At 41.2% G+C, this 19,423-nt stretch overlaps 1 protein-coding gene across 7 annotated transcripts in view; it reads right to left on the minus strand.

Moving 5' to 3' along the window:
- Positions 1-19,423, minus strand: part of Rabgap1l (RAB GTPase activating protein 1 like) — a 567,726-nt gene that overhangs the window by 17,312 nt on the left and 530,991 nt on the right. For 6 of the 7 annotated variants that reach the window (XM_028758413.1, XM_028758415.1, XM_028758421.1 and 3 more), the window contains 2 exons: positions 10,174-10,284; positions 1,206-1,310 (listed from right to left, as the gene is read on the minus strand). In XM_028758413.1, coding sequence (XP_028614246.1) covers positions 1,206-1,310; positions 10,174-10,284 — 216 coding nt within the window. Of the gene's footprint in view, positions 1-1,205; positions 1,311-10,173; positions 10,285-13,701; positions 13,756-19,423 lie in introns of those variants that run through there. The other variant, XM_028758471.1, reaches the window with a different exon arrangement.

The following is a 19,423-nucleotide window of genomic DNA, read 5'->3' on the forward strand; positions in this document are numbered from 1 at the left end:
CTTTTTCCCCCTTCCTCCGTCCCCACTCTCTCTCTTGCTAGACCCTGACCTGGACCGGAGCAGCAGAACTGGCCGGCCTTTACAAAGTAACAGAACCTGACGGCTGTTACAAAAGAAACGGCAGTTACAGTTTCCGTCTGTAAAGTGCTAAACTATAAATATATTTGCAGCCACATTATTGTTTTACCAGAAGCTACAGAAGTCTAGGTTAGAGGAAGGTTAGGTGATGAAAGGTGCAGGTACTAGGTAGGATTCTGCTAGGCTGTTGGCCACACAGGAATGTAAGCAAACAACCTAGCTCTGGTTAGTCTTTCAATATAGACACAGAATAAAAAGATGAATTACTAGGATTGAAGAGATGGCTCAGTGGTTAAAAGTATAATGTTCTTGTAGAGAACTTGAGTTTAGTTCCTAGCACTCAGGTCAGGAGGCTCACAACTGTAGCTCCAGCTCTAGGGCATCCAACACCCTCCTCTGGCCTCTGTGGGTACACACAAACACATGACATCCACCTACAAACACATACATGTATACACAAAGATACAACAATCTTTTTTAAAAAACAAAAAAGATGACCTTGGAAGGTGCTAATGACACACCTCTCCCTCCATGTGTAACTTCACTGACACTTCTCTGGCTGTTTGGATGAAGGCCTTTGAATTCTTGAGAATAAATTCAGTTTATATTTAGCATTTCTGAATTTTCCTCAGAAGGAAACGCACTCATCCCTTCAGAGGGCTTCTCCTGGAAGTCAGTTATGTCCTAAGCAGGAGATGTCATGTCTAGCTCCGCAGTGTGACTGAGGAAGCTGAAGCGATGGAGGGAGGCCACAGCTCCTGTTGGCCTCCAGTTCCACAGCATTCATAGCTACTTCAAAAGACACCGTGGTCTTGTAGATATGGCAGAAAAATTCCAGACTCATTAAGGCTCTTGGATCACAATTCAAAGTCATTACATCTAGAAAAAGTTCAACCTTCCTGCTAGACATCTCAGTGAAGGCAAACTCCTAAAAGATGTTCAAAAGCCAGATTTACCGCCTAACATTCCCCTTGATTTGGGGGGCCGGAGGGAATTACTGCCTAAAATTCCCCTTGATTTGGGGGGCCGGAGGGGAATCAATTCTCACATTCATTCATTCATTCATTCACTCACAATATCAACCAACTTCCTGTAAGTGTATTACACACAGAGAAGGCTGCCTTTACCTGGGCAGTCTCCTCCTCTTGCTTCCTCTTCTCTTCCTCAGTCTCCACCAACCTCTGCTTTGTAAAGAGGAGCTCCTTATTCAGCACGTCAGCTTTGTCTTCTGCCTGCGGTTAAGAAGACAGGACAGCCATAAAGAGGATGGAATCCATGTGCTCGCTTTTTCCAGTCTCACAAATGATTACTTCAGGGCATTTTATTCTCCTCCAGCTGACCTCCAAGGTGGCTTGTTTTCTCCAGCCAATTTTATGCAGTCATTTGGTTCACATTAGTCCTGGTCTTTACAGAACAATACACTTATAGCTAATAACACTGAGGTTTGGAGAGATCTGCGGTTAAACACCTAACATAACAGGCATGGTTTGGATTTGGATTTGAATGATATTCAAGTCTGTGTTCTTTCTAAACACTTCCGGCACATTTTTTTACATGTCCTAAGAGCACATACTCTGAATAGATGGACCTGTTGAGTAGGGAGAACCGTCCTCTAACAGAAGCCTCAGGTTAGAAGCACATGGGAAGGGCCCAGAGAGGACAAGGAGACAGACAGACCGAACCATGGATAATATATAGGCAGGAAAATTTGAAAACCAGCTGGGGTACACTGGCCCACAAGAGCACTCATATAGGTCTGTGAGCAGAGTAAGAAGAAATTAAGACAAAGAATCTATGTGAGAAGCTACGAAAAGCTGAAGTTTATACCAGAAATCCAAGCAGCCAATACTGTGCTTCTAGAAGATACAGGAAGGAGCTCAAAGAGAATATCTTCTTGTTTACTTGGATACAGAACCAAAATTAACTAAAATTCCCCTGTGTATACTTAAGGTAGCTAGCGTTGCCTGTTTAGTACTCTGAGGTCCTAGATTAACTCTCTGGTTCCAGTCAGACATTCACACCCCAGTGAACAAGCCAGCCTCACTCACTCCCATCTAAGCGGCCTCTGTTCTCTGTCCCTCCATTACATTCCATGCACTGTGGTAAGTTGTGTGAGGGACTCACATATCTTGCCACCATGCTTTAAACACCATGAGAAATCATATTTCTTTTGCTTTTAACTGTGTCCCTGGCACCACAGCCATCCTGGGGACATGAGTAATCTCTTAAGTGGTTAGTGGATGGATGGATGGATGGATGGATGGATGGATGGATGGATGGACCTTTCTAAGGCATTGGGGAAGCAGACTGCTTGCATAGGAGGTGGCAGAGGGCCACAGGCTGGGTTTAGCAGAGAAGACCCTGAAGCAGAGGAGAGGCAGCTATTTGAAGAAACCATCCTTAGCTGAAATTAGCCAAACACTATCCAAGTAATCATGTGTGTTAGCCAGGCAGCTTCTGTTTGTATTTTACCATCTTTTCCACATGTCTAGATGGCTGGGCCAGCACCGTCTGCTGGGAACTGGCAGTGAACTGCATCCCAGCTTCTCATTCTCACTGCCTTCCAGCTCCTGCCACCCTGTGTTCTAGTGGCAAGAACTGTCTCTAGAGCAGTCAGGACTACTAGGTATTTAAAGTGAAAAAGTTCCTTAGGCATCTTAAAGACTCAAGGCAGCAGGGATGGGAGCAGTGGTGGGGCTCACTAAACAGTTCGTGAATCTACAAGGCCCTCAGTTCAATCCATCACCACATAAACAGGACTTGGGGCAGCATGCCAGCAATCCCAGCACTCAGCAGGTGGAAGCAGGAGAATAGACTCTAAATTTTATTCTGATGCATTCAGTTTTAGATGGGAGGGCAGCAGTGAGTGGCTTAGTAGGTAAAGACACTGGCCACCACGCCTGACAACTCAGGTTCCAGTCTGGGAACCCACATGGCACACAGATCTCCCCTCACTCCTCATGAATGCTGTGAGACATGCACACTCAAATAAGCAACATAACCCAAGTAATAGATATAAACAAGGTTTTAAACGTTAGGGGAAGATCAGAAGAGCAGATGGGCATGCTAAAATTGGAGGTGGAACCCAAAATCCAATTTGCAAAAACTGCTAGTCAAGTAGTCTTGAACTATGAGAATCTCAGAGAACTCAGGAGCTTAAAACTAAATCCTAAGAGCTGCTATTCAGATGACTGAGGTGACTCACCAAACAAGAGACCCTCTTCAAAGTCCCTGATGTATGGTCATAGCACAGTGTATCAGAAGAACCAACTATGCCCAAGTTCTTAAACACTAATCAAATATGCCTCCCACTGGATCCAGCTCTACCTGAGAATTTTGAGTTCTGCCAATAAAAAAAATGATAGCAACAACTTCTTGTTGTCACAATGCAACAAATTTTACAATTTAAAAGAGAACAATCTCAATATGAACAATATAAACTCTGAAATAAATGTTCTAAAGATCTGATCTCTTCAAGAGAGATAACTTAGCCTTTAGTCAAGTTGAATACTATTTTATGAATACAATGCTATTGCTATACAGACTTCAGTGGAAAGCTTCTTGATTGAATCTTATAGCATATTCAGCCATTTTCTGATTATGGAAACTATAACTAACAGAAGCCCTATTCTTCATTAAATATTTATGCTGAAGACCCTATCATTTTTATGTACATGTTTTCTACTAAATAGTCATTGTGAGGCTGATAAGTGGCCTTATATAATTCATTGATAAAGTGTCCAACATACACAGAGCTTGTGAACTCTGCATGTGAAGAGTTCCAGTCTTCTAGGAGATTTTATTCTAAGAATCTCCTCTACGTACAACAGTGAAGTAGAAGCCATTCTCCTTCCCAACAAAATAGGACCAGGTCTTGAATGACCTGACTCCTTCTATAAAAATAGGTTTCTGCAACTGGGCAGTAGTGGTGCATGTCTTTAAGCCCAGTACTGGGGGCTGGGGTGTAGTGTGGAAGCAGGCAGAGTTCAAGGTCAGTCTGGTGTACAGAGTGAGTTCCAGGAAGGCCAGAACTACACAGAGAAACCCTGTCTGGAAAAAAACAAACCAAACAAACAAACAAAGAGGTTTCTGGATTTTTGTATAACGAACAATTCTATATTTTGTTCAAACGGGCATTGTCTACAATGCTCAACAAGCATAATATTAAACAGATTTACTCAAATTGTACCTTTGAACCCAAATCATAAAACCTTCATCATAATCTGATAGTCTGACAGAACATCAAGTCTTCAGTCATAATGCTTATTGCTCTTTGAAGTTTAGATCACAGTTGGCTTCTGTGACATAAATAAAAGACAGAAATAGAAGATACAATACCTGCTTAATCACAGATCTAACAGTAACCCGATCAAATGCTTGAGTGAACAGGGAGGAGGAGGACCTCACACAAATGATTTCTGATAGAACTCATTCAGCCAATTGTTTGATTTAGAACAAAACAACGGACCTCTCTAGATCTGTAGCTTCTGGCCTGTAGTCAGAAGGAACTCAAACATACCCTCCATGGGAAAATATTAATTTTATCTTTTCTTTCTTGTTCCTTGAGATCAGGGAAGGGTGGGGAGGGCCCAGAAACACTGAAATGAAGATGTTTCTTTGATAATTTCTGATTGCTGTGGATCCTTCTCTAGTAAGGAGTCTAAGGATGAGTCATGAGAAGAGTCCTCTGTCCAGGGGAAAAGCTGAGTGCCTTTGCTGCCCAGGGCTTTCAGGATGCCTGCACTACAGCTACAAGGGTGAGGGATTCTTTATTCTGAGTAAGTACCTCCTGGGCACTTACTTTACATACAGCCTCACAACCAGCCACTTTAGTGTTTGTTAATGCTTGCTGTTTTCAGTAAAGGAATGGATTCAGATATACTGAAAGTAAAGGGTCCTAGGCAAACAGGAGGAGCAGGCAAAGCCAGTCTAACTCCCAGGCTGATGCACTTCCTTGAAGACCAGCAAGCCAAAGGCTGTGTGACAAGAAAAACCTCCTGTAGAGGCAGAAACTGAGAAATCAGAAGTTAGGAGGTATGCATGAAAGAACAGCTTTTATTCTTTCTTCTGTATAATTAGCTACGAAATAAAGGTTCTAGGATATCATTTTTTTTTAAAGGCAGAGGGAGGCATGGAGCTAGCAAACAGGAAGGAAACAAATAAAGGGCTGTGTGTGTGTGTGTGTGTGTGTGTGTGTGTGTATGTGTATGTGTGTAGGCCAAAGGTTAACTAAGGAATGAGTCTTCCTCAGAGCTCACCAATTTGGCTAGGATGAATGCCTTTCTCCCAGTGCTGGGTTCACACACACACACACACTATCATCCTTGGCTTTTGCAATGTATACTGGGGATTTGAACTCAGGTTCTTATGCTTGCATAGCCATCTCCCCTGCCCCTAGAATCCTTTCTAAAGGAACAGATATAGTATCCACATTAAGTACAGAGATACTTGATAATCAGTTTCTTTCTGGAAAAACCATAATAGCAATCATTTCAGACTAATCCACAAAAGGGATTCTCTTGCAGGTAAGATGACTTTTTAAGTAATATCCCGTTTATAAAGTCATGTGTTCTTTATTCCATAGAATGCATATTGTTTTTCTAACCTTGTTATCTAAAATAGAATTCCAAAACCATATTTTACAGAAGTATCTGTTGTTTTAAAAACAAAACTCCTAGTCATTTGATTTTACTAATGAAGAATCAGCAGCTAGATGCTGGGCTGGAAACCTGCTAGCTCAGAGAGTCAGAGAAAGCACCAGCTGACCTTCCTACTCCACAGATGTCCCAGAAGGAAAAAGCCCTTTCTCCTCCTCCCTGCTGCCTTAAATACCCTTCAACTCAGAGACTCTCCTTTCTCTCTTCTGGGTTCTCTTATGGTCGCTCCCTCTCAAATGGTTGCTTGCTCTGCCTCTTGACCTACAGCTGACTTTATTTAGCTCTTGTTTACAGTAAGCTCTTGGGTAAAAGGTGTGTGCTAGGGCTGAGCCTCAACATAACAGGGTTTTCCAGTTCACAGTCTTGGGGCTCACAATGTGATCAAATATCCTGCAACAACTATTACTCTTCTCTAATGATGGACATTATATCATTTTTATATTTTATTTCTTTTAAGTAGCATTGTAGTAAAAAAACTTTCATGTTCATTTTTAAATAAAATCTCTGCACTTAATAACTTTCCGGGCTGTAGAGATAGCTCAGCGATTAAGAGCACTGGGTGCTCTTCCAGAGGTCCTGAGTTCAATTCCCAGCAACCACATGGTGGTGGCTCACAACTATCTGTAATAAGATCTGATGCCCTCTTCTGGTGTGTCTGAAGATAGCTACAGTGTACTCATATAAATAAACATATTTAAAAAATTAATTATCAAAAACTTGTATAAAGCTTTGAAATAAAAAAAAAAAGAAGAAGAACTTTCCACATTGGAGTATGACAGTTGTTTCACTTCTGAAATGAGGGCTCTAAAATAATCCTTGCCTCAAAAGTTGAATTTGTGACAAGCAGAAATAACCACTGTACAAGATTAAAGGTATGTATGAGGTTTCCAGGCACAAAGACAAAGCTTGAAGCCCCACCACAGTGAGTCCAGTGAGTGAGAACACTTTAAGAAGACCTGTGGCCCAGAGTGAAGGAGTGTGCAGTTAAAACTTCAACAAAGCTGAGCATGGCAGCTCACCCACTTAAGCCTAGCACCTGAGAGGCAGAGACAGGCAGATCTCTGAGTTTGAGGCCAGCTTGATCTACAAAGTGACAGCCAGGATTCCATGGAGAAACATTATCTCAAGAAATAAAATAAAAATAAAATTTTAAAAAGATGTTTGTTTTTGAGGGGAAAATAGTGAACTAACTTTGTACCAAAATTCATTTAAAAGATAACATAAAACAACAAAGAGACTGGAGAATTGGGGAAGAGACAACCTCACAAAAAGCTGTAGAAGAGCCAGCAAAAGGACAGCTTTCCAAATCAGTGAAGCTGGTGAATAATCTGATTGAACAGCCTCAGAGTCAGACAGTGTATAAAACAGAAGTCCCTTCTTTAGGCAATCAGCGGTACCTGGTGTCCAGAAGGTTTAGTTCGTGTACTGAGGACTAAATTCAGGACTGTTCTCTGTTCTATCTCTTTGAAAAAGTAAAACAGCCACTGTAGGAGTGCACAGACATAGGCAAACTACAGAGAAGCTCATGGCCAGGCAGAGAGAGAGAAGATACCAAAGGGAGCTCAAGAAAGAGGCTCTAGCCGACTGAGGGACAGGGGAGAGTATTCACTAGCCATTTGTTTAGTTAGGGCATAGCTGACTTGTACTTCTTTGTTATTACTAAACTGGCAATCTTTGTTTCAGAAGCAGATACTCATGTTGTGTGATGTCTGGTTACCCTTGCTACAGTGACTCCAGGGCAAAGTAGGACGGCTTTCGTTTTTACACTGAGTGATCAGGCATGGCGAAATCTCAGAGGTTTGAAGCGAATGTCTCTACTACTGTATACATTAAGAAGTATTTGCTTCATGGGATTACCAATAAGATTAAAGAAGATAATACTTATAAGTCTTTATGCATACTGCATACTTAGCATACAGAAAGTAATTACTAAAAACTTATTTGCTTAAATATTCTTTAGGCTTAATACAAATGATCACATAATGTTCATTTTCTTCTTAGCTAATCTCACTATATCCCCGGTGAGCACAAACCTTCAACTTTTTTTCACTCAGTTAATCATCTTAAGAAAATTAAAAGGGAATAAATCACATCAAAATGGTAGAATCGGGGGTACAGGCACCCTTGAAAGGGAGTATGGACTTCAGACTTTCCCTGTAGCCCTGCTTTCCTGAGACCAGGCTGAACTAGCCCTGACTGATGAATGGGGACCGTCCTCAGCTTCCACTCTTTGCCACATGCTTCTTTTATGACTTCTATCAACTTCCACTGGACCAGGATGAATAGAATTTGTAGTTGAAAGGGACTAAATTAAATGGGCTTCTTTTTCTACCTTCAATTCCCTCTGTTCCAAGCAGCTTGATTTGTTTTTTGTTTGTTAGTTTTTATTTTCAAAGTCAATTTAGGGGTTGGGGATGTGGTTCTGTGGTAAAGTAATTGCCTAGCACACCTGAGTTCTGGAGTTCAATCTCTAGCTCTAGGCAGAAAAAAAAATCAGACTTAATGCTGGTCCCCGCAGCTCCGTCTTGCCCCATTAGTATTATTATTAGTATTATTATTATTAGTAGTAGTAGTAGTAGTAGTATTTTCCATAGTATTTAGGTCCTCTCTCCCATTTAAAGACTTCTGAGTCGTGGCTAGAGAGATCTGTATTAGGAGGACACACTGCTTTTGCAGAGGATACACGGTCCGTTCCCAGAACCTACATGGCAGCTCACAAAAGTCCCTAACTATAGTTTCAGGGGACTCAACGCCCTCCTTTTACCTCATCGATTACCAGGCACAATTTTACAAACACATTAAAAAGAAATTAAAGACTTTGAGTCACATAATTAGCTGTTTAGATTGGGAAATGAAAAAGTTGAGGCAGAGAAAATTTTAAGCCGTCCTTCAATTTTAAACAGATGACATATCAATGAATTTGTATTTAAATCTTATAAAAAATCCAGTCAGCACACAGGCAACAATGATTTACTCTCTGAGACTCATCTCCGGTTTTCTGACCTCGGCCTATCTATAATGAACATTCTCACTTTAGGAAGCAGACAGCAGTGGGAATGTAAAACCGTACACGACTGCTTCCACCTTAGCACCCATCTCTGAAAATACTTGCAAAAGAAAACAGGAAGTCCAGAGACTGTCAGCACTGTTGTGAGGAACAGGGAAGCCAGACAAACAGAGGGTTTCCTGGAGACAGCTACCAGGCAATGACTACACACTACTTGTCTTAGGTTGTTAAAGCTGTAATGAAGCTTCGGGAGGAAAGGGTTTACTTCAGCTTACCGTCCATCACTGAGAAAAGTCAGGAAAGGGTTTACTTCAGGTAGCCGTCCATCACTGAGAAAAGTCAGGTCAGGAGCTATTAGGACTACTATATCCTGACTTGCTAAGCCTGCTTTCTTATACATCTCTGGACTACCTGCCAGGGGTGGTACCATCCACAACGAGCTGTACCCACACACACATCCATCAGGAAAATGAGAAACAGGCTTGGCCACAGTCAATCTGTGGTGGGCATTTTCTTAACTCAGGCCCCCTCTTCATAAATGACTCTGGCTTGTGTCAAGTTGACACAAAACTAGCCAGCATAGAACTGAAGGGTTTTCTGAATTCCTACATCATTCCCAGGAGGCAGATAATTTTTATACCTAGAGACTGATAAAGAACTGCCCAGGATATAGCAGTTAGACTCGCACCAGGGCAGTCTGGCTTTAGCATTGTTCAACAGTGCCTTCTGTTTTCTTCCTTGTTATGTTTAATGGGACAGACTCTTAGGTAGCTCAAGGTAACTCCCAATCTTCCTGCCTCAGCCTCTTGATTGCTAGGATTAAAGATGTGTACCTACATTCTGGGTCTAACTCTTAATCGATGGTCTTTATATACAGTTCTACATGTCACAGATGAGAACTACAACTGTAACAGGAAGGTGCCTCCAAATGTCAATGTGGCATTAGTGTGTTCTTGCTAACTAATATTTTAGGTAGTTATGCTGGTAGCTCTTGGTGTAGGAAAAGCACTGACAAAGGATTTAAAGAAATATGTCACACAAGTTGTTTGGAACCAATCCAAACCTTTCTCTAAGACTTTCATTTTCCACTCTCTGTAATTAGCACAAGCTGTCCCCTCCCACCTGCCACCCACTCAGTCATCTAGCCAGTAGCTCACTGTATCAAGAACAGAGAAAGCACAGGAGAAGTAGGTTATGCCTTCAACTCCAGCATTTGGGAGGAAGAGGCGGGTACACCTCTGGGACGTCCACACTAGCCTGATCTATATAGTGATTTCCAGGACAGTCAGAACTACATAGTGAGACCTCAGCTCAAAAAAAAAAAAAATTAGAACACATAAACCAAGACAAGGGAACAGAGCTAGCACCTTGGCCCTCAGCCCCGCAGAAGCTGTTGCAGTATTATTTCTACACAGTGAAGGACAAACTTACCTGATCCAAGTCATTCCGCAGAGCAATTTTGCTTGTCACTAGTTCATGAGCAAGGTCATCATTTTCTTGTTCCAACCTCATGCTGGCTTCCTGTAATCTTCGGTTCTCCCTCTGAAGAGAAAGAGCAAGAGCCAGAAGTCCACATTAGTGCCCGCAGGTAGGGGTGGAAACTGGCAGGAGGAAAACAAGCGACATCAACAAGTGAACTCTCAGAGGTGTAGAAGGGCAGGCGCAGTGGCACGGGAAGCAGCTGCTGTCTGGGAAACAACAGTGAGTTTAGCCAGCAGTGCAGATGCAGTTCTCTAACCAGTGAAGCTTAACAAACGTCCCCTAGACCCTCCAGACAGAACTTCGTTAGGTAAGACGCGCCACAAAGAGCAGAATTTCCAGATGTGCTCCCAGTTACAGGAAGTTTTCACATAGACTTAGAACACAGACATGAACAATTCTTGTTTGAAACATGCACAGTGTGACCTCTAGAGAAACTGTCTACAAGACAAAGCAGGGATGATGCTGGTAAATTTTTTTTCTCAAATTGTTTCTCCAAGATGAGGGGCCAAATTAACTGAAGCTGTTTAAAAACACTAAACCTAAAATCAAATTATATAGGGTTCAAAAAGAAAAAAGAAAGAAGACCTGTGAGTTTGTGATTCTGATACCAGCTGATCATTTTATTCTTTAAGACATATTTACTTCTGTAAATATGTTTTTGTGTGCCTGAGAGCAATGAACCCTGAAATGTATTTTCTAAATATTTATTCTGTTTTATTCAAACTTCAGATTAAAAGATTCTGAGTAAGATACAATATTGGTCCCTGCCCCCACTCTGAACTCTCAAGAAAAGATTAAAAGTTATGATGAATGAATCACGTGGCTAACTCTTATGAAGCAAAGCACTCTTTACTGCCATTGGGAACCGAGTATGTGTGCCTATTGTCAGAGCAGCGGTTTAGTGTTTTCCATTGCACATGGGCAAATACGTTTTCTTTGCCACTGTTGATTTCAGGAGACTCAAAAGAGGGCTGACAGGAGGGGCTTCAGTGTAACAAGCTCTATTTCATTTTAGATCTATACTCCTGACTGTTTTTTAAAAGAGTGGTAAACCCAGGCAAAGCACTGGCAAAAACACACAAGACAAATATATGTTCTGGAAGATGGTGTGTCAGTGCATACAAGAGGTGGGGATTAATTTTATCTGCTGCAGAACAGCCTGGTGTTAGTTTCACAGACAAAGAAAAACATCTCTAATAACCCATGGTCATCTCCATTCTGAAGAAAGTCTATAAAACAGACCTAAGAGCAAGGACTGCGACTTTCATGGAACCCAAGGAACCATAAGCAGAAAGGTCAGTGGAGAAAGGGGAGCCCTGCACTCTGAAAATGGACTGAGACAGTTCAGAGATATAAAAAAACTTCTTGCAAAACAGATCTACTAATAAACATAAAATTCCAAATTACCCACATAACTTTTAAAAAATTCATGATAGAATTCCATATATTAATACATATTAGAGAAAATTTTCTAATAAAAGCTAGAAAATCTCATTTTTATAACAATATGATCAACAATTATTAGTTGTAGGCAGTGTGTTGGATTTGACATTATCTTTCTCTCCATGAGATGGTCTCAGGTTTTCCACAATGAATATAAGACAATTACAGTTTTAAAAACTTTTGTTAAACCCCTTCAACTCAGAGTTTCAATGACATAAGGGATAAAACACTAAAATGTATAGAAGTAAAAAAGAAAGAAAGTAAGTAAGAAGGAAGGAAAGAAAAAAAAGATTTCAGTCTACTGCTAAACAAGGTCCTTTTCTACACAAACCACACCGGGCCTTCCTAGTGACCAGCACACAACACTACACCTGAGAACATCTTCTCTGCCCAGGTGTTCCCAAAAGACAGTGCTCCCTGGGTTGGTAGGGGAGTGCTCCCTGGATTGGTAGGGCAGCTTGTAGTTGTTAAAAGCCTGAGCTCCCACAGCTCAAACCTCCCACTGAGCTCCATGGGAAGTACACAGAAACAACGCCTCCTGAGGCAGAACCTTCGAACCTTTGCTGACAAAACCCAGTGTCTACCAGGGGCTGGAGATTTTGTATTTGTAACACATCTATTACTTCTCTAAAGAAACAACTCATGTGCTTGCAGAAAACTTAGATTTTTAAAAAACACATTTCAGAACCCTCTTCAATCAATGGCCTCCTTGCCAGGAAACAACAGTAAGCCAGCATGATTTCAACATCACATATTTCACAAGGCAGACTGCTTGGGTGGGGAAGAGATTTTTCTCATTTCTTGATAAATCCCTCCAAGAGGCTGATAAGGCTCCTCTGCCACCTGATTCCTGGGTTACTGCTGCTATTTAGTTTGCGCTCACAGAATGCAAAGCTACAAAATGCTTCCTCAACCATTATTTACACTATATTAAAATGCTACCAGTTTTTCAGGTTCCTGCTATTGTGTATAGAACTGAGTTAACCTGCAGGTTATATGATGTCCATGGGAAAGTTACTCATACAAGTATTTAAAACTTCACTTTAGATTAAGGGCGCAGGTCGGGCAGATTATGTATTATAGAAGAAAACTGAGTGAGCACAGCTCAAATTCTGACAGGAAACTTTTCATTACTGATGAAACTTGAACCCTTATCACAGACACACAGCTAAAGTGTAAGAACTAGGAGGACTCTGTGAAGAAGTGAGGATCTGAGAGGCCCTAACAAGCAGTCTGGCCATGAGGCATGCCTACTGGCTTTTGCTTTAGCAAGCAGCTCCAATTTGGTGTCTGCAAAGCAAGCAGTGGAAGTGTCAGATGCCTGTTCTGCACTCACAGACGGGGGAAAGCAAGCTATGGGGTCAAAAATGCAGTATCATCCTCCAGCGGGCAATCCTGGGTAATGAGGTGTCCTTGCGCCATGTCAGAGTCAAATGTGAGACTCTGCTGCTGCTGAGGCTGAGATCTCCTGTGGTGAACTTGCCCAAGGATTAAAACACATTATCATGCTTAGGTGTCTTTTCCAGTCTTTCCTGAGGAGCCAAAACTATTTTCAGAACTGACCACTTTGGGGAAAAAAAAGTTTTCCTTCACATTACACTGGGGGACAGAGTTGGGTTTCATCGGCCTGCTTCATTTCAAACCAAGCTTCTGCCTAAGGGAGAGACTATGAAGTCAGCTGGATGACTTTAGCCAGTGGAGATACCCACACAGTGGGTATTAGCGAGGGCAGATGTGCCAACATCTCAGAGCCTGGAAACAAATCAGGCAGATAGCCCCTCTTAGCTTTCAGAAAAGATTACGGGAGGCACAGATTACATAACCTGCACATGACACTTCTGAAACCCACTCCATCTCTCACAGCTGATACCATCTGAACAAAAACATACAACTTTCCTCAGCCTCTCCCTCCCTTCTTGCACAGGACTTACAAAGCTGGGGAAGTTAGGTTAGTAACTATTAGGAGGATGATACCGCATTTTTCAGAGACAGACACGAATACAGACATACACAGATCGAAGAAAACCAACTTACCTCCTCAAAAGTCAAAGACCAACTACCGTTTTCAATCATAGGTACAAAGACAATTGAAAAAAAAGGAATATCCAGTGAAATTGCACACCTACTAATACATTTAGGAAACAGCAGTAACAGAAACAGACACTTGTTAATACTCCGAGGTTTGTCCAGAATGTCACGCAGCGAAGTTCGCTTGGTGACTGCAAACCTTCAGTGGAAGAGAGTGTACTTGAGACAGCCAGTGGGCAAGTCTCAACGCAGAAGACTCAGGCTTGAAAACTCCTCCCTTCCCACACTGCTATTTGCAGTTTGCATGACTTATGAAAATGCCGTGTGGAAACATTAGCAACTACAGATGACTTGTTGATTTGGGGTTAATGCTGGGGGTGGGGGGCTTCCTCATAGGACAAGATCAGAAGCCTTACAGAGTTGGTTTCTAAAACTGCTAAGCAGAGGAAAGCAAATGGAAAACTATGCCTGGTTCCTGTTTACTTCTAGAGGCTGTAGTTTTGGTGAAGCCATCTAAAGGATGGCAAGGAGAAACCAGAGACATGCTAACTGGCAAAGAGAAGAAAATGAACTCAGCTTTCAGGGAAAAAGTGACACAGAGGCAGTGGCTCTGTAAACCTCACACAGAGTTTTGGGTGTGTTGCCTGCTGCTATGGTGAGTTCTTGGCACATGCTTTTAAAACTATTTAAGGGTCAGAAGAACAAGTTTCTGTCAGACCCAGCACAATTTTATTAGCAAGAAAACCATCAACTTGCGCAAGCTGTCTTTTGGATGCTTCTTTTAAAAAGAGCTGATTGTTATCCTCAGACTTTCAGAAGACGATGTTTTTGATCTACAAAGATAAATGACTACAGAGGAAGTGGTTAGATATCAATTTCACCTATAAATGAAGATTTGAGAGAAACTTCTGGATATTGGACAGTGATGCTTTCTTCCTTTCACATCACATTCACTTCATCTTTCTTAGGAAAATTTAGACATAGGAAGTGGCAAACTACAGCTGGCAAAACATACTGCATTTCTTTATATATTAAAAACAAAACTCCAGTAACCTTAGGTGATATTTTAGCAAAGGAGAGTAAACATTTCAGCACCACAGACCACATTTCCATGCTCAAATGACAGTCACTGTGCAGAAGCTGTCACAGCCAAACAAAAACACAATACCCAGTCATCCAGATTTGGCCCACAAACTACTGTGGCTTTCTATTCTACTGCACAGATTCCCAGGTCAGTCTGTGTTAATGTGAGACCATGTCTTCAAAAATAAAATAAAAAACAAAAAGTAAATAGTTACAGATGATACAGAAACATTATTGTCATATAGTTTCAACAGTAACAGAATAAAACATTTCTAAGAAAAACATTGGGAGATGGGGGAAATCAAGGACAAACAAGAGCCAAAAATTCTCCTGTGCTTCAAGCTTTTAGAACTGTACATGTGGAGTGTAACTGAGTCAGGGACAGTGCCATTGGAAGCCGCCTGTGACTCCTTAGCTACATTCCTTAGCTACATTCCTCAGCAGATAAGGCGATAGGTGGGACCTTCTGCAATTTAATGGCATGATAAATAAATTCTGTTTATCGAAGACAAACAAAAACCATCTTCGTGTCCGTTATTTCTCATTAGCACCTTAGTTGACAGGATAGGCAGTCCCAAAAGCCAACACCAGTCTCTATGGTAAGAAAGAAATAGCACTGATACTTATCTTCACTGGCAGAACAACATTTTTTCATGGTAAATTTATTTCTTTTGACATCCATGAGTAAGAAAAAGCCCAACGCACTAATGTAAAAAACAAAATGAAGCCACCAACTTCTCTTTTACAGGTAAGAAAAACTTAGTATAATTTATAGAACTCATTAGAAGAATTATTCTTTCTTTTTTTTCCCCATAAAGGCAAATCATTTAGAAATACTGGGTACCTAGTTTTTTGTTTGTTTGTTTGTTTTGTTTTGTTTTTTAAAAAAAGATTTACTTATTTATGTAAACAGTGTTCTATCTGTATGTATACCTGCAGGCCAGAAGAGGGAGCCAGATCTCATTATAGATAGTCATGAGCCACCATGTGGTTGCTGGGAATTAAACTCAAAACCTCTGGAAAAGCAGGCTGTGTGCTTAACTTCTGAGCCATCTCTCCAGCCCAGAAGACTCATTTCTATCTGAATTATATTCTGTTCAGATTTGGATTGGTTTGGTGGTGCTGGGGATCCAATCCAGGGGCTTCCACATACTAGGCAAGCCTTTCACCATTGACTTACTGATTGACTTATGTTTTGGCTTTAAAAAATTTACTATGCCTAATTAACCTCACAAAGGCAGTTAAACACTCTACATTTAACCACATTGACCATGGCTAGATAGTTAAGCTCTACATTATATATGACACTATGCATGTCTTAAGCCCAACACAGTTTAAGCAGTCCACATTCTTCCCAGGATCGTCCGGGGGAGCTTTCACTCTGCTTAGAGAAATACACTGAACTTAATTACTTACTTGTGTGTTTGAAGGCCTGACCCACACTAGCATCAGCAGCTCTTAGGTAAACAAGAGAAAGAGTGTATCCTTCTCTGAAGGTAGATGAGGCTGCAGTTCTCTAGAGCCTTCGCCAGCTGACTGTACCCCTGAAGCTCTTTCCCCACACTGAAAGCAATCCATGTACTCAGTATAGGAAAAGAATATTGATCTCTAATGTTGTTATATGCTTTGGTGGGTTTGATCACTGGTATGTGAAGTATTCTAAAACAGATATACCTATTCACAAATGTATATTTTTAGAGGGGTATCATTAGCTACATCTATAGCTCACATTTCACCCTATTTGAACTCAATCAAATTTAAAAACTAAAAATCAGATTAAAAAAACAATACTGCATACATTTGATCAGGTTAAGGAGGAGGATAAAAAAGGTTTAGAAATAATACTGTAAATTCATCCTCCAGAAAGCCTCCTTTCTCCCTTTTGGAATCTTATGGAGTTAAGCAGAAAGAGACTCTACTAAAGGCTGTAAGTAGTTGTTTGAGGGTTCCCTGGATCTCAATACAAATTTGATGCTAGATTAGGCAGTGTAGGCAGTGTGTATGTATGTACTTATTTCTCTCTCTCTCTCTCTCTCTCTCTCTCTCTCTCTCTCTCTCTCTCTCTCTCTCTTGTGTGTGTGTGTGTGTGTGTGTGTGTGTGTGTGTAGGAACTCCAAATATTCTACCTGAAAATTAATAATCAAAAGTCATTAAGTAGCTTGAACTTTGACAAAATTTGCACAGTATGACTTCTATATGAGTAGTGTATTTTGATACAAGTTACTTGTGGCTCACAAAAGAAATGATGGGAGGACTGGGAATGTAGCTCAGCTGGCAGAATACTTGCCTAGCATGCAAGAAGTCCTGGATTCTAAGTTCAGTTCCCACCATAACATAAACTGGACATGGTGGTTTATACCTGTAGTCTCAGCACTCAAGAAGTAGAGGCAAGAGGTTCAGAAATCTGCCATAAATAATCTTCAACTACACTGTGAGTTTAAGCCCAGTCTAGCATATGGGAGACATTGTCTTACAGAAAATAAAGTAGAGCTGGACAAATGGCTCAGCTGGTAAAGTGCTTGACATGAAAACCTTAAGACCTGAGTTTAAGTCTCCAGCACTTACATTAAGAGAAAGCAAGCAAAGAAACAACAACAGAGCAGCTGGTAGTGAGCTCACTGACTAGCCAAATTAGTGAGCTCCAGGTTCTATCGCAAAAACTGAGGAAGAGAGTAACTGAGGAAGATACCAGGGCACTGACTTCCATGTCCATTTCCACACACTTGTGCAAGTACCTGCATGAGTACACACACACACGCACACACACGAGCGCAAACTCAAAAAGAAAGAAAAGAAGAAAATAGAAGAGAAAGAATGTGGTCTAGAAGCCAATATTCTTGAACTTTTGTCTTGGGTTAGGGTATAGATGTAATTCACATGCCATAAAAATCATGTGATTTTGAAGAGGGATTGCTGAGCCATCGTCTCACTATGCAGCTCAAGCTGGCTTCAAATGCTTCACTCTTCTGCCTCAGCCTCATGTTCATCACCGTGTCTGACCAAATCATACTTTACTATTCAATTCAGTTACATAAAACTGTATAGCCATCACCACTACCCAATTGCTGAACATTTCACCATGCAGACTTTTAAAATTTAAATTTATACCAACACTATTCCTTCTCTTTATTCCTAGTCTGAGGCTGAACTGTTGCATGTAAGTGATTACAAAATGACAATGTAATGGGCACAGAGAACCTTTATTTATCTGTGTGTGATGTGTGTGGGCACAGAGGGGAAGGCATGAAGTGAGAGGCTGCTGTGCATTGAGCCTATGATCCCACACACACTAGGCAAGTGCCTTGCCCTAGGTATATACCCCTAGTCCACTTGTTTAGATTTATACAGCAAATGTACAACTGTTGACCCCACACACTCCTGATCTTTAATGCAACCTTTACTTTTCTGCAATCACCCTTCCTCAATATCATCAGATGTGCGAGAAATCATAGTACCAAATTGGAACAGCTTATTGTATTACATTTCTGGGTTTTGGTTTTGGTTTTAAGTACTCACAGTCTTCCCAACACTCTTGCTATATGGCAATCTGGGCTAGACATGACAATTTATGCATTATGGGTTCCAGTGGTGAAGAAGGAATTGTTACTGAACAAATGTGAGTTCTCAGTGTCTTCAAGATCTTCTTTCTCTGTGTAGCTATAGCTGTCCTGGAACTCATTCTGTAGACAAGGCTGGCCCTGAACTCAAGAGATCCACTTGCCTCTGCCTCTGGAGTGCTGGGATTAAAGATGTGTGCTTACCACACCCAGCTGCTGCGTATTTATTTGTGTGTGATGTGTGTGGGCACACACATGCCACAGTGTGAATGTAAAGATCAGGGCTTTCTCCTTCCACTTGTGGATCCAGGAAACTGAAGTCAGGTCATCAGCTTGGAAACAAGTGCCTTTACCAGCCAGAGGCAGCTCTTCAGCCTTCATTTACTTCTTAAGCCAGATTTCCATAAATTTGAAGGATCAAAAAATCTGCTGCTGGCCTGAACTATGCTGGCAATTACTACCTTGAAATGTAATTGTAACTTGAAGACTGTGAGTTTGCTAAGTAGATCACTGGAACTGATACCTACACATTATTAAAAGGTTATAGAAATATTAATTACAGAATATATTAGAAAACCATAATCACACAAAAGAAATAGTGCTAAAGGGCTGTGACATGTGCAGATAAAGGCCACAGTGGCATGGGAATGGTGGCACATGTGCAGATAAAGGCCACAGTGGCATGGGAATGGTGGCACATGTGCAGATAAAGGCCACAGTGGCATGGGAATGGTGGCACATGTGCAGATAAAGGCCACAGTGGCATGGGAATGGTGGCACAGGCCTGAAGATCAGCCGAAACCACACAACCAAAGGAAAAGCCAAGCCGTGCAATACTGGAACTTAAAACACCTATTTTAAAAAGTTTGAATTTATCTCAGTGAAAACTGTACAAATGCGGTTTATAAGTGATGTTTATACATGCCTTCTTTAACAGAAGAAAGATGCAAGACAGTTACAACTCAGTTGTATTACAGTGTCTTTGGGCTCCATGAGACATCTGTTGTTGTTTTATCTTGAGTCTTTAGATGGGTCGCACTACGCTCCTGGTTTTAAACTCCTGGATATGAATGATCCTCCTGTCCCAT

Source organism: Grammomys surdaster, unplaced genomic scaffold (assembly GCF_004785775.1).
Source record: "Grammomys surdaster isolate TR1022 unplaced genomic scaffold, NIH_TR_1.0 130, whole genome shotgun sequence".
NCBI lineage: Eukaryota > Metazoa > Chordata > Mammalia > Rodentia > Muridae > Grammomys > Grammomys surdaster.